At 52.4% G+C, this 14,453-nt stretch overlaps 1 protein-coding gene across 2 annotated transcripts in view; it reads left to right on the forward strand.

Annotated features, from left to right (window-relative positions):
- The first annotated feature begins 2,847 nt into the window (after positions 1-2,847).
- Positions 2,848-14,453, forward strand: part of Slc44a2 (solute carrier family 44 member 2) — a 30,279-nt gene continuing 18,673 nt past the window's right edge. The window contains exon 1 of one of the 2 annotated variants that reach the window (XM_042693745.1): positions 2,848-2,961. In XM_042693745.1, the coding sequence (XP_042549679.1) occupies positions 2,931-2,961 (31 nt within the window). In that variant the 5' untranslated portion in view covers positions 2,848-2,930. The remainder of the gene's footprint in view (positions 2,962-14,453) is intronic. The other variant, XM_042693746.1, reaches the window with a different exon arrangement.

The following is a 14,453-nucleotide window of genomic DNA, read 5'->3' on the forward strand; positions in this document are numbered from 1 at the left end:
GCACTGGTAGTTCACATCTGTCATCCTAGCTACTCAGGAGGCTGAGATCTGAGGATCACAGTTCAAAGCCAGCCCGGGCAGGAAAGTCCATGAGGCTCTTATCTCCAATATACCACTCAGAAAACACAAAGTGGTGCTGTGGCTCAAGCAGTAGAGCGCTAACTTGAGCTAAAGAGCTCATGGATAGTGCTCAGGCCCTGAGCTCAAGCCCCACAACCAACCAAAAAAAAAAAAATATATATATATATATATTTTTAGGTATGTATATGTACATATACATACCTAAATTTTTTTTTTTTTTTGGTACAGTCATGGAGCCTGAACTCTGGGCCTGGGCGCTGTCCCTCAGCTCTTCAGCTCAAGGCTAGCACTCTACCACTTGAGCCACAGCGCCACTTCCAGCTTTTTTCTTTTTGCTTATGTGGTGCTGAGGAATTGAACCCAGGGCCTCATGCATGCAAGGCAAGCGCTCTACCACTGAGCCACCTTCCCAGCCCCCATACCTGTATGTGTGTGTGTGTGTGTGTGTGTGTGTGTGTGTGTGTGTGTGAATCTGTGACTGCTGAACCTTGAGATCTAATAAAAAGAATTGGAATGTTATTCTCTGACTCTCAGAAGGCTGGCCCGAGAAAGTTCAATGGCTCCTAGCATTACAGAGACCCAAGATTCTACCATAACTGTGATTAGTCAGAACCCAGACTTTCTTGGACCTTGGAGTTAGGTAAAAGCTTATGCATTGTGGTTGTTGCTGCTTGCCTCTGCTTCCTAAGATAAGGGAGTCACATCATCATAGGATGCTTTCACGTGCTGGTGTCTGCAACTTCAGAGAGATTGCTACCTTACTTTCTGCACGTACTCCCCTGTCCCAAAGCCAATAAAGACCTGTTAGCAGGGTGCCTGTTGCCACAGGCCCCTTTGGTGCCCCCAAACCAGTTCCGTGGCCTGGGTTTCCAATTCTGCCTTGCTCTGGGTTGTGATGAGTTAAGGTGCTCTGGCATATATATTGTAAAGCCGAATTCGGAAATCCATACCCAAAAGACCACCAGAACCAGAGATTGTTACCAATGTAAAAGCAAAGGAGTCTGTATGGCAAGCTCAAGCCGCGTCGTACATGGCAGCAGCCCATGACACGGAGAGGCCCCGAGCCCAGGGTTACAGCTCTTTTTATACATTTTTTAGGGAAGGCAGGGGCTTTGCATACATCATAACTTCTTGTAACTAATGACTGCAAACCACGGGAAAATCATAAAACAACTCTATAGTATGATTGGCGCGCTACAAAGTGAGAAAGGACCAGAAACAAGTTGTTGGTTAGATCAAGGGGGCCTGACATACTTTAAACTGGTTGGCTTCACCACAGGGGAGTCTCAAGAGGACAGGTGCTAAACTGCAGAGTGTCTGCTTTAGATAATTTGTCACCAGACCCTAGGAGGGGCAGCTCTGGAATTTCAGATATCGTAATTCCAGGCAGGGGCTGACGTGGGTCAAGGGTTAAGTTGCAGAACTGAGATGAGGGTCTTAAGTGAAATGGAGTTGCTTAGGTTCCTCTCTATATATGTGTGTGTATATATAATATGTGTGTGTGTGTGTCCCAGATTATTGTCCTCTTGTGTGTACTGTTGGATCCACTTTCCTGTTGAAGTCTGTATATATTTTCAACTTTTTATTGTTTTGCCAGTCCTTGGACTTGAACTCAAGGCCTGAGCACTGCTCCTGAGCTTCTTCTGCTCAAGGCTAGCACCCTACCACTTGAGCCATAACACCACTTCCGGCTTTTTCTGCTCGTGTGGTGCTGAGGAATTGAACCCAGGGCCTCATGCATGCATGGCAAGCACTCTACCACTGAGCCACCTTCCCAGCCCATCTTTTTCCTTTTTTACAGTACCAGTCGAGGCTGCCTGTGGCCCCCAAGGCATTCACACTCCATGTGCCCACGCCTGTTGTGCTAATGGCAGAGGAAGTTGAATGGGATTGGTTCTTCATCTTCTTTTCAGAGACGCTGCATCTTGAATTTTTTTGCTCATTTTCATTCATTGTTATCAAATTTCTGATTCTGAGTGGACCTTGAACCCAAGGCCTGGGTACTGTGCCTGAGCTTTTGTGTTCAAGGCTGGTGCTCTACCACTTGAGCTGCAGCGCCACTTCCAGTTTTATGCTGGTTAGTGGGAGGTAAGAGTCTCATGGACTGCTCTTCCCCGGCTGGCTTGGAACTAGGCTCCTTGGAGCTTGGGCTCCTGAAGAGCTAAAATTACAGGGGTGAGCCAATGGCACCTGACCAAACTCTCAGGTTCTTGCTAATATGATGAATTAAAACACGACATCTTGGGGGGCGCTGGGGGCTCACGCCTGTCATCCTAGCTACTCAAGAGGCTGAGATCTGAGGTGCCAAGCCAGCGCAGGCAGGAGAGTCCGTGAGATTTTTTTATCTCCAATTAACCACCAGATAACGGGCGGTGGCGCTGTGGCTCAAGGGGTAGAGCGCTAGCATTGAGCAAAAGAGTTCAGGGACAGCGCCCAGGTCCTCAGTTCAAGTCCCATCACGGATTAAAAAAAAAAAATGATATATTTCTGTGTGTGTTTACAGGCAAGGTCAGCGCCCAATTGTCGCACAAAAACACCAAAGGAGGGATGAATGAATGAATGAATGAATGAGTGGCCAGTCGACCTCTCCTGTCCACCGGTGCATTACTCACACTGTTGTTTCCAGGCTAGAAACAAAGGTTGGGCTCCACCCTCCGGCCCCGCCCCGGCCCAGACACGCCCTCTCCGAGAGTTGGGCCCGGATTGGCCCGGAGCGCTCAGGGGCGTGGTCTGTCAAGGCCGGGTGGGCGTGGCCGGGCCCGGGGCGGGGCGCTGCAGCCCGCCGAGCCTCCCGCGGGCCCGGGCTGGGGTCGCGCTGGCTGGGACTCGGCTCCCCGCCCGCCGCGGCCATGGAGGACGATCGGAAGGACGGAGCTTACGGTAGGGCTCGCGTCCGCGCTGGGTTGGAGTCGCGGGACACGAGGGGGGGGACGGTGAGGCCTTAGCCCCCCCCCCCCGCTGCAGCCGCGCCGCCCCCTCCGCCCGCCTGCCTTTGCAGCCCGCGCGCCCTGCTCCGGCCGGGCCCTCCCCGCACCCCTCCGGTCCCCGGTCCCGGGGAGCCCGGTTCTCCCGGGTTCTGGGCCGGGGCGCACGGCGCATGCTCCGCCCGCGGAGGTCCCGTTATCTGGGCGGCCCAGATGGCGGGCGGGGGAGGGGAGGCCAGGCGGTGGGGCTGGGGAAAACGCACCGGGCCTCGACCTCCCCAAACCCTTCCTCCTCCTCTAGACCTCTCTGTCCCCCTTTCTCTCCTCCCCAGACCCCCCCCCCTTCCCCATACCCTCCCCCTAAGGAGCGATCTCGGGCTTTGTATCCACATGGGGAAACTGAGGCCAGACGGGGCCGGACCAACCCTGGGGTAGGAGCTCATCCGGTGTAGCCGGGACCCGGGGAGGGCGGAAACCGGGGCGCCTCTGGTGAGAAGGGGGCGGGCAGAAGCCGGAAACAATTGAGAAACTTTGCCTGCCTTGTGCAAAGGAACTGGGGGTGGGGTGGGGACCACGTCTGGTTTTCGGGGGGGGCGGTCCATCAGACTTGCAGTTCCCCTCCTTGAGCCCCCTGAGAGGCCATCACCCCCAGGATGCAGCTCCACGGTGCTGCGCGTGGCCCCTTGTTCCCACGGGGTGTGGGGGGGAGGCGTGCTGACTCAGTTTCTCCTTTCTCTTCCATTTGTGGGTTCCCAGGATCCAAATTCAGCTCCAAGAATCAAGTGGGCGCTGCCCTGGGGCAGAGGGGACGTCCCCCCCCCCAGCCCACCTTACCCCTTTGGGTGACACAAACTTCCTGAGGGTTTTGGACTCCAGAACCTTAGGGAGGGGGCCGGAAGCTGCTGGGAAGGAAGGGAGAAACAAGTAGTGTGAGCACCCCACCCCCTATTCCCCCGGGGGGGCGGGGACTGTGGCCCCTGGGGACTGCTGGTAAAGCTGAGAACCCTCCTCCCGCCCAGCCCAGACTGCCCAGGGGCGCCCTGACTCTTGGTCTTTTCAATCACAAGGGGGGTGGTGGTGAGTGCTGTGCAGTCTCTTGGGTGTGGCTGGCTGTCTCTGTGGGAGTCTCAGCTTGGGGTTCTGGCCAAGGCTTTTTCTTTGGGGTCTGGCTGCGAGGGCTAGTGATGGCATGATTCAGCTAGCCTTGAATTTGGCCAGAGAATGGGATTGAGCCAGGGGGATGGGATTCAACAAATACTCTCCAAGCCCAGCCGAGTTGATCCAGGAGACAGGACGGGAAACCCACTGCCCCGATGGGCCCAACAGCCTGATGGTAGTTAGCCTCTGGGTGGACAAGTTGTATTCTGCAGTGATGGGGATCGAACCCAGAGCTTTGTGCACGCTAGATGAGAGCCGTACCTCACCCCAGGTCCCATCAACAAGTACTTACTGAGCTGGTCCAGGAGTTAGGGGCACAGCAACCCATGAACCAGAAATATGTGCGATGGCAGGGAGTGGATGGGAGAATAAATATGTAATTGTAGGTTGTTTTAAGGTTGTGAAGCAAAACCAGGACACGGGCGTGTGGAAGGCTCCTAGGGGGTTATTTTAAGTGTCTGAGGGCTGGAATTGAGCTGGTGGTGGGAAGACTGGATGGGAGGGTGTGCGCCAGCAGACTGATTTGCAAACACACCACCCGGACGCTTCATTACTTCCCTCTAGGAGGGAAACTACAGCTGTCTCTTGAAGTCAGGCATCACCTCCTCCACCAGTGACCCGTGTCCTCAGTCCCCTCCCCACCCCCCCAAGCTCTGAAACTGTCCCATCTCTCCAGAACCAAAAGCCTTGGTGGGCACAGTAGATCTTGCCTGTAATCCCAGCCACTCAGGAGGTTGGAGATCAGGAGCCAGTCACCTAAGGCTATTCAGACCCTATCCAGATAGCAAGCCGAGTGTGGTGGTGCGTGCCTGTAGTCACATTTATGAGGCGGTGTGTTGCAGGTGGTTGCATGCAAGCAGTTATATTGCTGAGGGAGGTATGGGTGGAAGAATCAGTCTGGGGCTGGCCCTAGGCCAAAGCTAAGAAATAATTGAAAGCAAAAAAAAAGGGGGGGGGGCAGGGCGGGACTGGGAAGGTGGCTCAGTGGTAGAGCACTTGGCTTGCATGCATGAGGCCCTGGGTTCAATTCCTCAGCACCACATAAGCAGAAAAAGCCGCAAGTGGCACTTTGGCTCAAGTGGTAGAGCGCTCGCCTCGAGCTGAAGAGCTGAGGGACAGCGCCCAGGCCCAGAGTTCAGGCCCTACAACCCAAAACAAAAAGGCTCTGGGAGTATGGCTCAAGTGGTAGAGCACCTGCCTACCAAGCAGGAGGCTGTGAGTTCAAACACTAGTACTGCCGCAAACAAAGAAAATAAATAAAACACCTGGGGTCTTCACCAGGAAGTTGTAACTGTGTAACTCTAGGTAAATGCATAACCTCTCTGATCTGGAATCACATCTTTGGTGTTTGGTTTTTTTTGTCCCTCTGGGGTTTGGCCTCAGGGCATCAATGCTGTGCCTGAGCTTTTGTGTTCAAGGCTAGCGCTCTACCACTTCAAGTGACAGCGCCACTTCTGGTTTTCTGGTGATTCATTGGAGATAGGAATCACAGACCTTCCTGCCTGGGCTGGCTTTGAACCACAATCCTCAAATCTCAGCCTCCTTAGTAGCTAGGATGACAGGTGTGAGCCATTGGCACCTGGCCATGGAATGGCATCTTTATCTGAGTTAGGTGAACCATAGTCACCAGTGGAAAGAGGTGTGTGTGTGTGTGTGTGTGTGTGTGTGTGTGTATGTGAGTCCTGAGTCTTGAACTCTACCTGGGTGCTGTCTCTGAGCTTTATCACTAAGGCCTGGCCCTCTACCACTTGAGCCACACCTCCACTTCCGGCTGTTTGGGTGATTCATTGGAAATGCGTCTCCCAGGCATTCCTTCCTGGGCTGGCTTGGAACCGCAGCCCTCAGCTCTCTGTCACCTGGGAAGCTGGGTAGCTTAGCGGGCATCTTGCTGTGCGCCTCAGGCTTGGCACTCAGGATTGTCCTGCCTCAGCCCCTGGAGGGCTGGGATTACAGGAATGTGCCACCACACTGGTCTGGCCAGAAGCATTTTGCGCGGTGTCTGCAAGCCCCAGGTGCTCAGGAGGCCTCGGGGACTGTGACACAGAGGCTCTGGCTTTTCCATGAGCTCATGGAGCCGCAAGCCCTGCGCGAGGGCCAGGCCTGCGCTGCAGTGGGCAGCGTTTCCTGTGCAGATGATCTGAGTGGAGAAGGCGACGGCTGCCTGGAAAGGAAACTGAGGAATGGCTCTGGGGCTGTGCAGATGCCAGGAAAGGGCACTGCCTTTTGTTGTTGTTGGTGGTGGTGGTGGGGCTTGAACTCTGGGCCTGGGCGCTGTCCCTCAGCTCTTCAGCTCAAGGCCAGTGCTCTAACACTTGGGCCACAGCACTACTTCTGGTTTTCTAGAGGTTCATTGGAGATAAGAGTCTCACAGAGTTTCCTGCCCGGGCTGGTTTTGAACCGGGATCCTCAGATCCCAGCCTCCTGAGTAGCTGGGATGGCAGGCATGAGCCCCTGGTGCCTGGCAAGGGCACCGCCTTCTGTCCAGCCCCCTCGTGGCTTGAGCACTGGGTGAAGGACTCTGGAACTTCACAAACAGATTCTGACCAGGCACCATCACTACTACCACCACAACAAAACTAGGCAAAAACCAAAACGTTCCTTGGGTTAAAAAAGCTGATTTCTGCCGGGCGCCAGTGGCTCAAGCCTGACATCCTAGCTACTCAGGAGGCTGAGATCTGAGGATCGAGATTCAAAGCCAGCCAGGGGAGGAAAGCCCATGAGACTCTAATGTCCAATGAACCACCAGAAAACTGGAAGTGGTGCTGTGGCTCAAGCGGTAGAGCGCTCGCCTTGAGCTGAAGAACTGAGGGACAGCGCCCAGGCCAAATTCAAGCCCCACAACCGACCAAAAAAAAAAAAGGCTCAGGGACTTTCCTGCCCAGGCTGGCTTTGAACTGCAATCCTCAGATCTCAGCCTCCTGAGTAGCCAGGAGTATAAATGTAAGCCATGGAGTCTGGCCAGGATTTATTTTTATTTTATTTATTTTATTTTTTGAGGCCACTCAAGCAGGAACCCCATACCGAGTCCCTCCCCTCTGGAGGTTTAAAAAAAGATACAAGTTTCCTGCCCAAACAGAGACATAAATAGACTGAAGTTGCGAATCAGGAAGAATTTACTCTATTTTGTTTCAGCTTTTCAAGTGAAGAGGTTACAGGCGGACATTACCAGCTCCCACTAGAAGATTTCCTGTGTGTGTCACTCTGGGGAGAGGTGGGGTGCAGAGCCTTTGCTAATGGTTCTTTGACATGGAGAGCTAAACTTTTCCATGTAGTTCCAAGGTGTGTGTGTGTGTGTGTGTTGTGTGTGTGTGTGTGTGTGTGTGTGTGTGTCTTAGGGCTTGAACTCAGGGCCTTGGCGCTGTCTCTGAGCTTTTTTGCTCAAGACTGGTGCTCTACCACTTAAGCCACAGCTCTGGCTTTTGCTGGTTTATTGGAGAGAAGAATCTCATGGACTTTCCTGCCCGGGCTGGCTTTGAACCTTGATCTTCAGATCTCAGATACTTGAGTAGCTAGGATGACAGGCGTGAGCCACCGATGCCTGGCTGTTTTCGTCTTTTCTTGCCGTGGTAGGGATGGAACCCAGGGCCTTGCACACCCGTGGGCCTCTGCCACGTAGCTGTCATCAGCCCCTCACATGCCATATAAAGTCTAGAATTCTCCTGGCACCCGTGGCTCACACCTGTCATCCTAGCTACTCGGGAAGCTGAGATCTGAAGATCCAGGTTCAAAATCAGCTGTCAGGAAAGTGTGTGAGACTCTTCCTTTTACCTACCAAAAAGCCAGAATTGGGGCTGGGAAGGTGGCTCAGTGGTAGAGTGATCGCCTCGCTTGCACGAGGCCCTGGGTTCAATTCCTCAGCACCACATAAGCAGAAAAAGCTGGAAGTGGCGCTGTGGCTCAAGTGGTAGAGTGCTAACCTTCAATAAAAATGCTCAGGGATAGCGCCCAGGCCCTGAGTTCAAGTCCAGGACTGGCACGCAAGCACAGACAGACAGACATATTACAGGATTGGGGATGGGATGTGGCCCTGTTCTGAGGAGACCCCAGGCCCATTCCACAGCACAAAAGCAGACAAAGGTTAGGGGCCAGAAATCTAAGGCTGTGGTGTATCTTGTCTGCTGCAGACAATGTCTGTCTGGGTAGAAAGGAAAAGGAAATTGAAAAGAGGAAGGGACCCCCCCCCAACCACTTTGTCCCCGAATATGAGGGTACCAGCAGAGTGATTTGTGTGTGAACTACAGTTTTTTTGTTTTGTTTTGCTCAGCTGTGGGGCTTGAACTCTGGGCCTGGGCGCTGTCCCTCAGCTCTTCAGCTCAAGGCGAGCGCTCTACCACTTGAACCACAGCACCACTTCCTGCTCTTTCTGCTTATGTGGTGCTGAGGAATGGAACCCAGGGCCTCATGCATGCAAGGCAAGTGCTCTACCACTGAGCCACCTTCCCAGCCCCTCATGGACTTTCTTCTCTGGGCTGGCTTTGAACCATAATCCTTAGATCTCAGCCTTCTGAGTAGCTGGGATGACAGGCGTGAGCTATCGGCGCCTGGCTGGAAGTAAAGTTTTATCTTGATCAGCTTGTAGTTGCCTAACTTAAGTCAGTGCATCTATTTTCTTCCTCAGTAAGGATTCATTTAGCTTCAACTGTGGCCAAATTTTTGTTTCTTTGTTTTTTTGGTGCCAGTTCTGGGTCTTGAACTCAGGGCCTAGGTGTCATCCCTGGGGTTTGTTCTTCTCAAGGCTGGTGCTCTACCACCTGAGCCACAGCTCCACTTCTGGCTTTTTTGAGTAGTTTATTAGAAATAAGAGTCTCACTGACTTTCCTGCCTGGGCTGGCTTCGAACCATGATCCACAGACCTCAACCTCCCGAGTAGCTGGGATTACAGGCATGAGCCACCAGTGTGGCCCATGAGATTCTTACCTCCTCCAATTAAGCACCAAAAAGCCAGAAATGGCGCCGCGGCTCCAGTAATGGAGTGTTAACCTTGAGCACAGAAACTCAGGGACAGTGCCCAGGCCCTGAGTTCCAGCCCCACCACTGTTACTGGAGAAGATAGGGTAAGGAGGGGTCTGAGGCGAAGTGTGTAGGATCTGAAGGGTCATGGAGAGGATTTGGCATGGTGCTCTAAGAGCACACCGAGAAGGCTGACTGATGCGTTCATGTTGCTCTGAGGGTTCAGTTGCTGTAGGAACAATCTTGGCCAGGAGCTAGGTTCAGGGTAAGGCCTAATTATTGGAGGTTATTATCTGATTGGGAATTCACCAGCAGTCTTGGGCTGGACGCTGGTGGCTCACACCTGTAATCCCAGCTACTCAGGAGGAGACTGAGGATTGTGGCTCATAGCAGGCCAAGGCAGGAAAGTCCAAGGGACTCTCATCTCCAACAAACCACCAGAAAAGGGGAAGTGGTGCTGTGGCTCAGGTGGTAGAGCACTTGCCTAGAGCTGAAGAGCTGAGGGATGGTACCCAGACCCAGAGTTCAAGCCCCAAGACCAAAAACCAAAAAACAACAACAATAAAACAGCCTTGGGCAAGACCTGCAGCCCTTTAGGGCCCAAGTCTAAGAAGAAAATGGCTTGCTTTGTTGTCTGGTGCATACCATAGACACTCTTACTTTTGTCATTTTGACCTGGAACTTTTGTCATTTTGACCTGGAACCTGGGATTTTCAAGTGCTGGGATTACAGACGGGTGCTGCCATGCTTGGCTTTTTTCTCTTTAGCGCTTCTGAGCTTCCCTCCGCAGCTACTGTCCCTGAAACCCTTGTCAGAGATGCATGTGAGCAGCTGAGATGCTCATTCCCCAAGCTGAGACGTCTGGAAAAGCCGGGCTGTGGCTCGGCTCTGTGGGTGTGGCCTTGGCCTGCTGTAGTTCTTGAGGACTTGGCTGGTGTCCACAAGCTGTGGGGGCTGGGTGGCATTTGATGTCCTGGCAGGAACGTTGTGTCTGGCCAAAGCGTGTCATTCTTCTTATCTCCCACGTCCACCGTGCTGGGTGGTGGACCAGGCCTTCTGTCCAACACGGCTGGGAACCCAAGGTCACCTTACCCCCACCTAGCTGGGCTTCCAGCCACCGCCGACCTCCTAGCTGGTCCCCCGACCCTAGCCTCTCTCAGGGTCGTGGCCTGTTTTCGAGGGCTCACAGACGGTGTGGGGTATAAAGATAGTTACTGAACCTTGAAATTCAAGTCTAAAGCCAGAAGGCTGTATCTGATCATGCCAGGAACATGTGACAGGATATTCTCTTGGTTGGTTTGAGGCAGATGCCAGCCTCCAACTCTGGATCCTCCTGCCTCAACCTACCTGATGCTTGGCATTAGAGGTGTGCAACACCGTGCTCAACTTTCTCACACTATTCCTTTTATAAATGTTTTATCTGCCGGGCCTAGTGGCTCACGCCTGTAATCCTAGCTACTCAGGGGGCTGAGATCTGAGGATTGAGGTTCCAAGCCAGCCCAGGCAGGAAAATCTGTGAGACTGTTACTTTGAATTAGGTACCAGACAAACAACCTGAAGAGGAGCTGTGTTCCAAGTGGTAGTGAATGTCTTGAGTGCAAATGCGAAGGGACAAAGCCCAGGTCCTGATTGCAAGCCCTACTGAGATCTGAGGTGCAAAGCCAGCACGGGCAGGAAAAGCCGTGAAACTCCTAGCTCCAATGAACCACCAGAGAATCGGAAGTGGCGCTATGGCTCAAATGATAGAGCGCTCGCCTTGAGCTGAAGAGCTGAGGGACAGCGCCCAGGCCCAGAGTTCAAGCCCCACGACCAACAAAAAGAAAAGAAGAAAACAAGTGCTGGCTTCCTTTCAGCTGCCAGCTGCCAGTCCTCACCCCATTTGGTTCAGGCGGGGCATCCACGGTCCCCACCGCAGAAAGGAAAAAGAAGGAAGTTGTGGTGGGCAGAATAATGGCCCCGAAGATGTCTTGCTGGTAATTTCCGCAACCAGAGCAATGGACTGGTTTTCCTGGCCACAGAGGAGCTTAGCTGGGTGAGAAAGGAGGTTATTCTGCTTCCCAGGCGCCTGAGTAAAGGAAATCACAGGAGGTGGCTCCTGGGAGGGAAGCTGAGGTAGACCTGATGGGACTGCTGGCTTTAGAGATGGGCTGGAGGCGGGGCTCAGCGGCAGGGGGCGGGGCTGGGGCGGGGCGTGGCTTGCTGGCTGTATCGAGGGATGTAGGTGTGGCTTGGTGGGGGCGTGGCTCTCATGGGGCGGGGCTTGGCAGCAGGCCTGTGGTTCAGTGGTAGCAGGGTGGCTCAGGGTGTGAATCTGAGGTGGGTGTGGCTTGGCTGTGGGCGGGGCTCTTGCATATGGGGGCGGGGCTAAATGTCAGAGCACCTGCCTGGCAAGCCAAGGCCCTTGGTGCTCATTCTTTACTCATACTGCCTCCAGCACCAAAAAGCACATAAATAAATAAAAGGTGGAAGAAGGAGCTGCCTCTAGAACTTAGGATAGAATGTCCCTCGTATCAGGACATTCCAGAGATTCCACAACTAATCAGAGAATCTGGAATCCGGGAATAGAGCGTGGCAGACACTGAATTGCAGAGATAAAAGTTAATCACCTGGGGATGGGTGGGGCTCTGGGGCCGGGAGAGCGGCCTGGGTTCTGTCTCAAGCAGCACCAAAAAAGAAAAAAAGAGGAAAAAAAGAATACATTTATTTTGTCCAGTTGTTGAAATTTTCTTTCTTTCTTTCTCCTTCCTTCCTTCCTTCCTTCCTTTCTCGCTTTCTCTCTGTCTTTGTCTCTCTGCTATTCAGGAGGTAGAGACAGAAGGCTGGAGATGTCAACCTGGCTAAAGTTAAGAGGTTCTACCTCAAAAATTAGAACTTAAAAAACCCTATGAAACAAAAGGAGCTTTGCCATGAAGCTACACCTCATCCTTTTGCATCAGTAATTTTTCAGATAGGGTCTCGTGCGTTTGCCCAGCTCTGGCTTGGACCACCGTCTTCCTACCTTTACCTCCAGAGTGACTAGAATTACAGGTGTGAAAGATCATGCCTGGCATCTTGTCCTTGCTTGGAGATGGAGTCTGGGTTTGTAAGCCCAGGCTGGCCTTGAACTCAGGATCCTCGAAGCGAACACCATACTGTGAGATTGCCAAGATTCGGCTCCTTCTCAACCTGCAGAGTTGGCTCAGGCTCTGGTGATGAGAAACCATTAATATTGACCACGCCCCTTCCTTCATCCCCACCCAACTGAGGTTAATGGGCACTAATGGAAGCCAGCAGAGGGTGAGACCATGGAGCCAGGCCCAATGCCAAGCCCAGGCCGGACGCCTCTCCCTGCATGTGTCCTTCTCTCTCACAGAAGAGTAACTTAGCATTCTTCCTCTGCCCAAGAAAGCTATGGGAGCCGCTCCCTCGTGTCCTCCCTGCCCTTGCTTGGTGGGCCTGCTCAAGATCTTGCTCAAACATCCTCCCACTCACCCTCTCAAAACAAGGGGTGACCTGGCAAAGATGCGTTCCCCCCTGAGCCTTGGTTTCCCTGCTGTAGAATGGATTCATGTCAAAAATTAATGCCATAGCGTGCGTGGGGGCGGGGGGGGGGTGCATGCCATGCGCGCACACACACACACGCACACACACACACGCACACACACACGCACACACACACACAGAGGTGTGCTGGTCCTAGGTGTTGAACTCAGGGCCTGTCCCTGAACTTTTCTGCTTAAGGCTAGTAGTGCTCTACCACTTGAGGCACAGCTGTACTTCAGGCTTTGTTTTTGGTGATTAATTGGAGATAAGAGAGAGTCTCAGGGGCTTTCCTGCCTAGGCTGGCTTTGAACCGTGATCCTCAGGTCTCAGCCTCCTGAGTAGCTAGGATCCACTGGCATCTGGCTTCCAGTAATTTATTATATGTCTCCTCCCACCCTGCCCTTCTGACTTTCCTGTTGGTAAATGTGTGTGTGTGTGTTTTCTTTCTCATCTTTGTCTTTTTTTTTGGCCAGTCTTGGTGCTTGAACTCAGAGCCTGGGCACTGTCCCTGAGCTTCTTTTACTCATGGTTAGCTCTCTACCACTTGAGCCAAAGCACCAGTTCAGGCTTTGTTTTTTTTTTTTTGTTTATGTGGTACTGAGGAATTGAACCTAGGGCTTCATGCATGCTAGGCAAGCACTCTACCACTGAGCCACCTTCCCAGCCCTTCTCCCCCGCCCCCCTTTTTTCTTTTTTTTTTCTTTTTTCTTTTGTAGGTTGTGGGGCTGGAACTCTGCGCCTGGGCGCCATTCTTTTTTCTTATGTGGTGCTGAAGAATCGAACCCAGGGCATGCAAGGCAAGCGCTCTACCACTGAGCCACCTTCCCAGCCTGGACACCATTCTTCAGCTCAAGGCTAGTGCTCTACTTGAGCCACTTTTGGTTTTTTGGAGATAAGAGTTTCATGGACTCTCGGCACCGGTGGCTCATGCCTGTAATCCTAGCTACTCAGGAGGCTGAGATCTGAGGATCACAGTTCAAAGCTAGCCTGAGCAGGAAAGGCTGTAAGCTCTTATCTCCAATAGACCACTCAAAACTGGAAGTGGCGCTGTGGCTCAAGTGGTCGAGCACTCGCCTTGAGCTGAAGAGCTCAAAATAAAACAAAAAAGAGTCTCATGGACTTTCGTGGCCAGGCTGGCCTTGAACCCAGATCCTCAGATCTCAACCTCCTGAGTAGCTAGGATTACAGGTGTGAGCCAGGGCCGGGCTCCCACTCCATTCCCCCCACCCCCCAGCTGGTCCTGGGGTTGAACTCAGGGCCTGGGCACTGTCCCTGAGCTTCTTTTGCTCAAAGCTAGCGCTCTATCACTTGAGCCACATCTCCACTTTCAACTTTTTGGTGATTTATTGGAGATAAGTGTTCATGGACTTTCTTGCCTGGTTTGGTTTTGAGTGGTGATCCTCAGATCTCAGCCTCCTGAGTAGCTAGGATTATAGGTGTGAGCTACTGGCACTTGGCTCAATCTTTTAGTTGTTTTTGAGACCTAGTTGCCCTTGAACTATGTACATAGCTCAAGCTACTGGTCACAGTTTTGAGTTTTTATATATTTGCATGATTAATCAGTGTGGAATTTGTTTTGTTATGTATCAGGGTGGTGTTAAATTTACTTTCTTTTAAATAGACTTCAGGCTTACAGAAGGAAAAGATTTATGCTTTTCTTTGTAGACTGAAATTTCTACCTTTTTCTTACATTAAAGTCTTTGAAGTAAAAAGACATGAAGACTCATGCCTGTAATCCCAGGTACTCAAGAGGCTGAGATCTGAGGATCATGGTTCAAAGCCAGCTGGGGCAGGAAAAGTCTGTGAGACTCTTTTTTT

The sequence above is a fragment of the Dipodomys spectabilis genome, unplaced genomic scaffold, assembly GCF_019054845.1.
Source record: "Dipodomys spectabilis isolate Male_0828 unplaced genomic scaffold, ASM1905484v1 ptg000173l, whole genome shotgun sequence".
Taxonomy (NCBI): Eukaryota; Metazoa; Chordata; class Mammalia; order Rodentia; family Heteromyidae; genus Dipodomys; species Dipodomys spectabilis.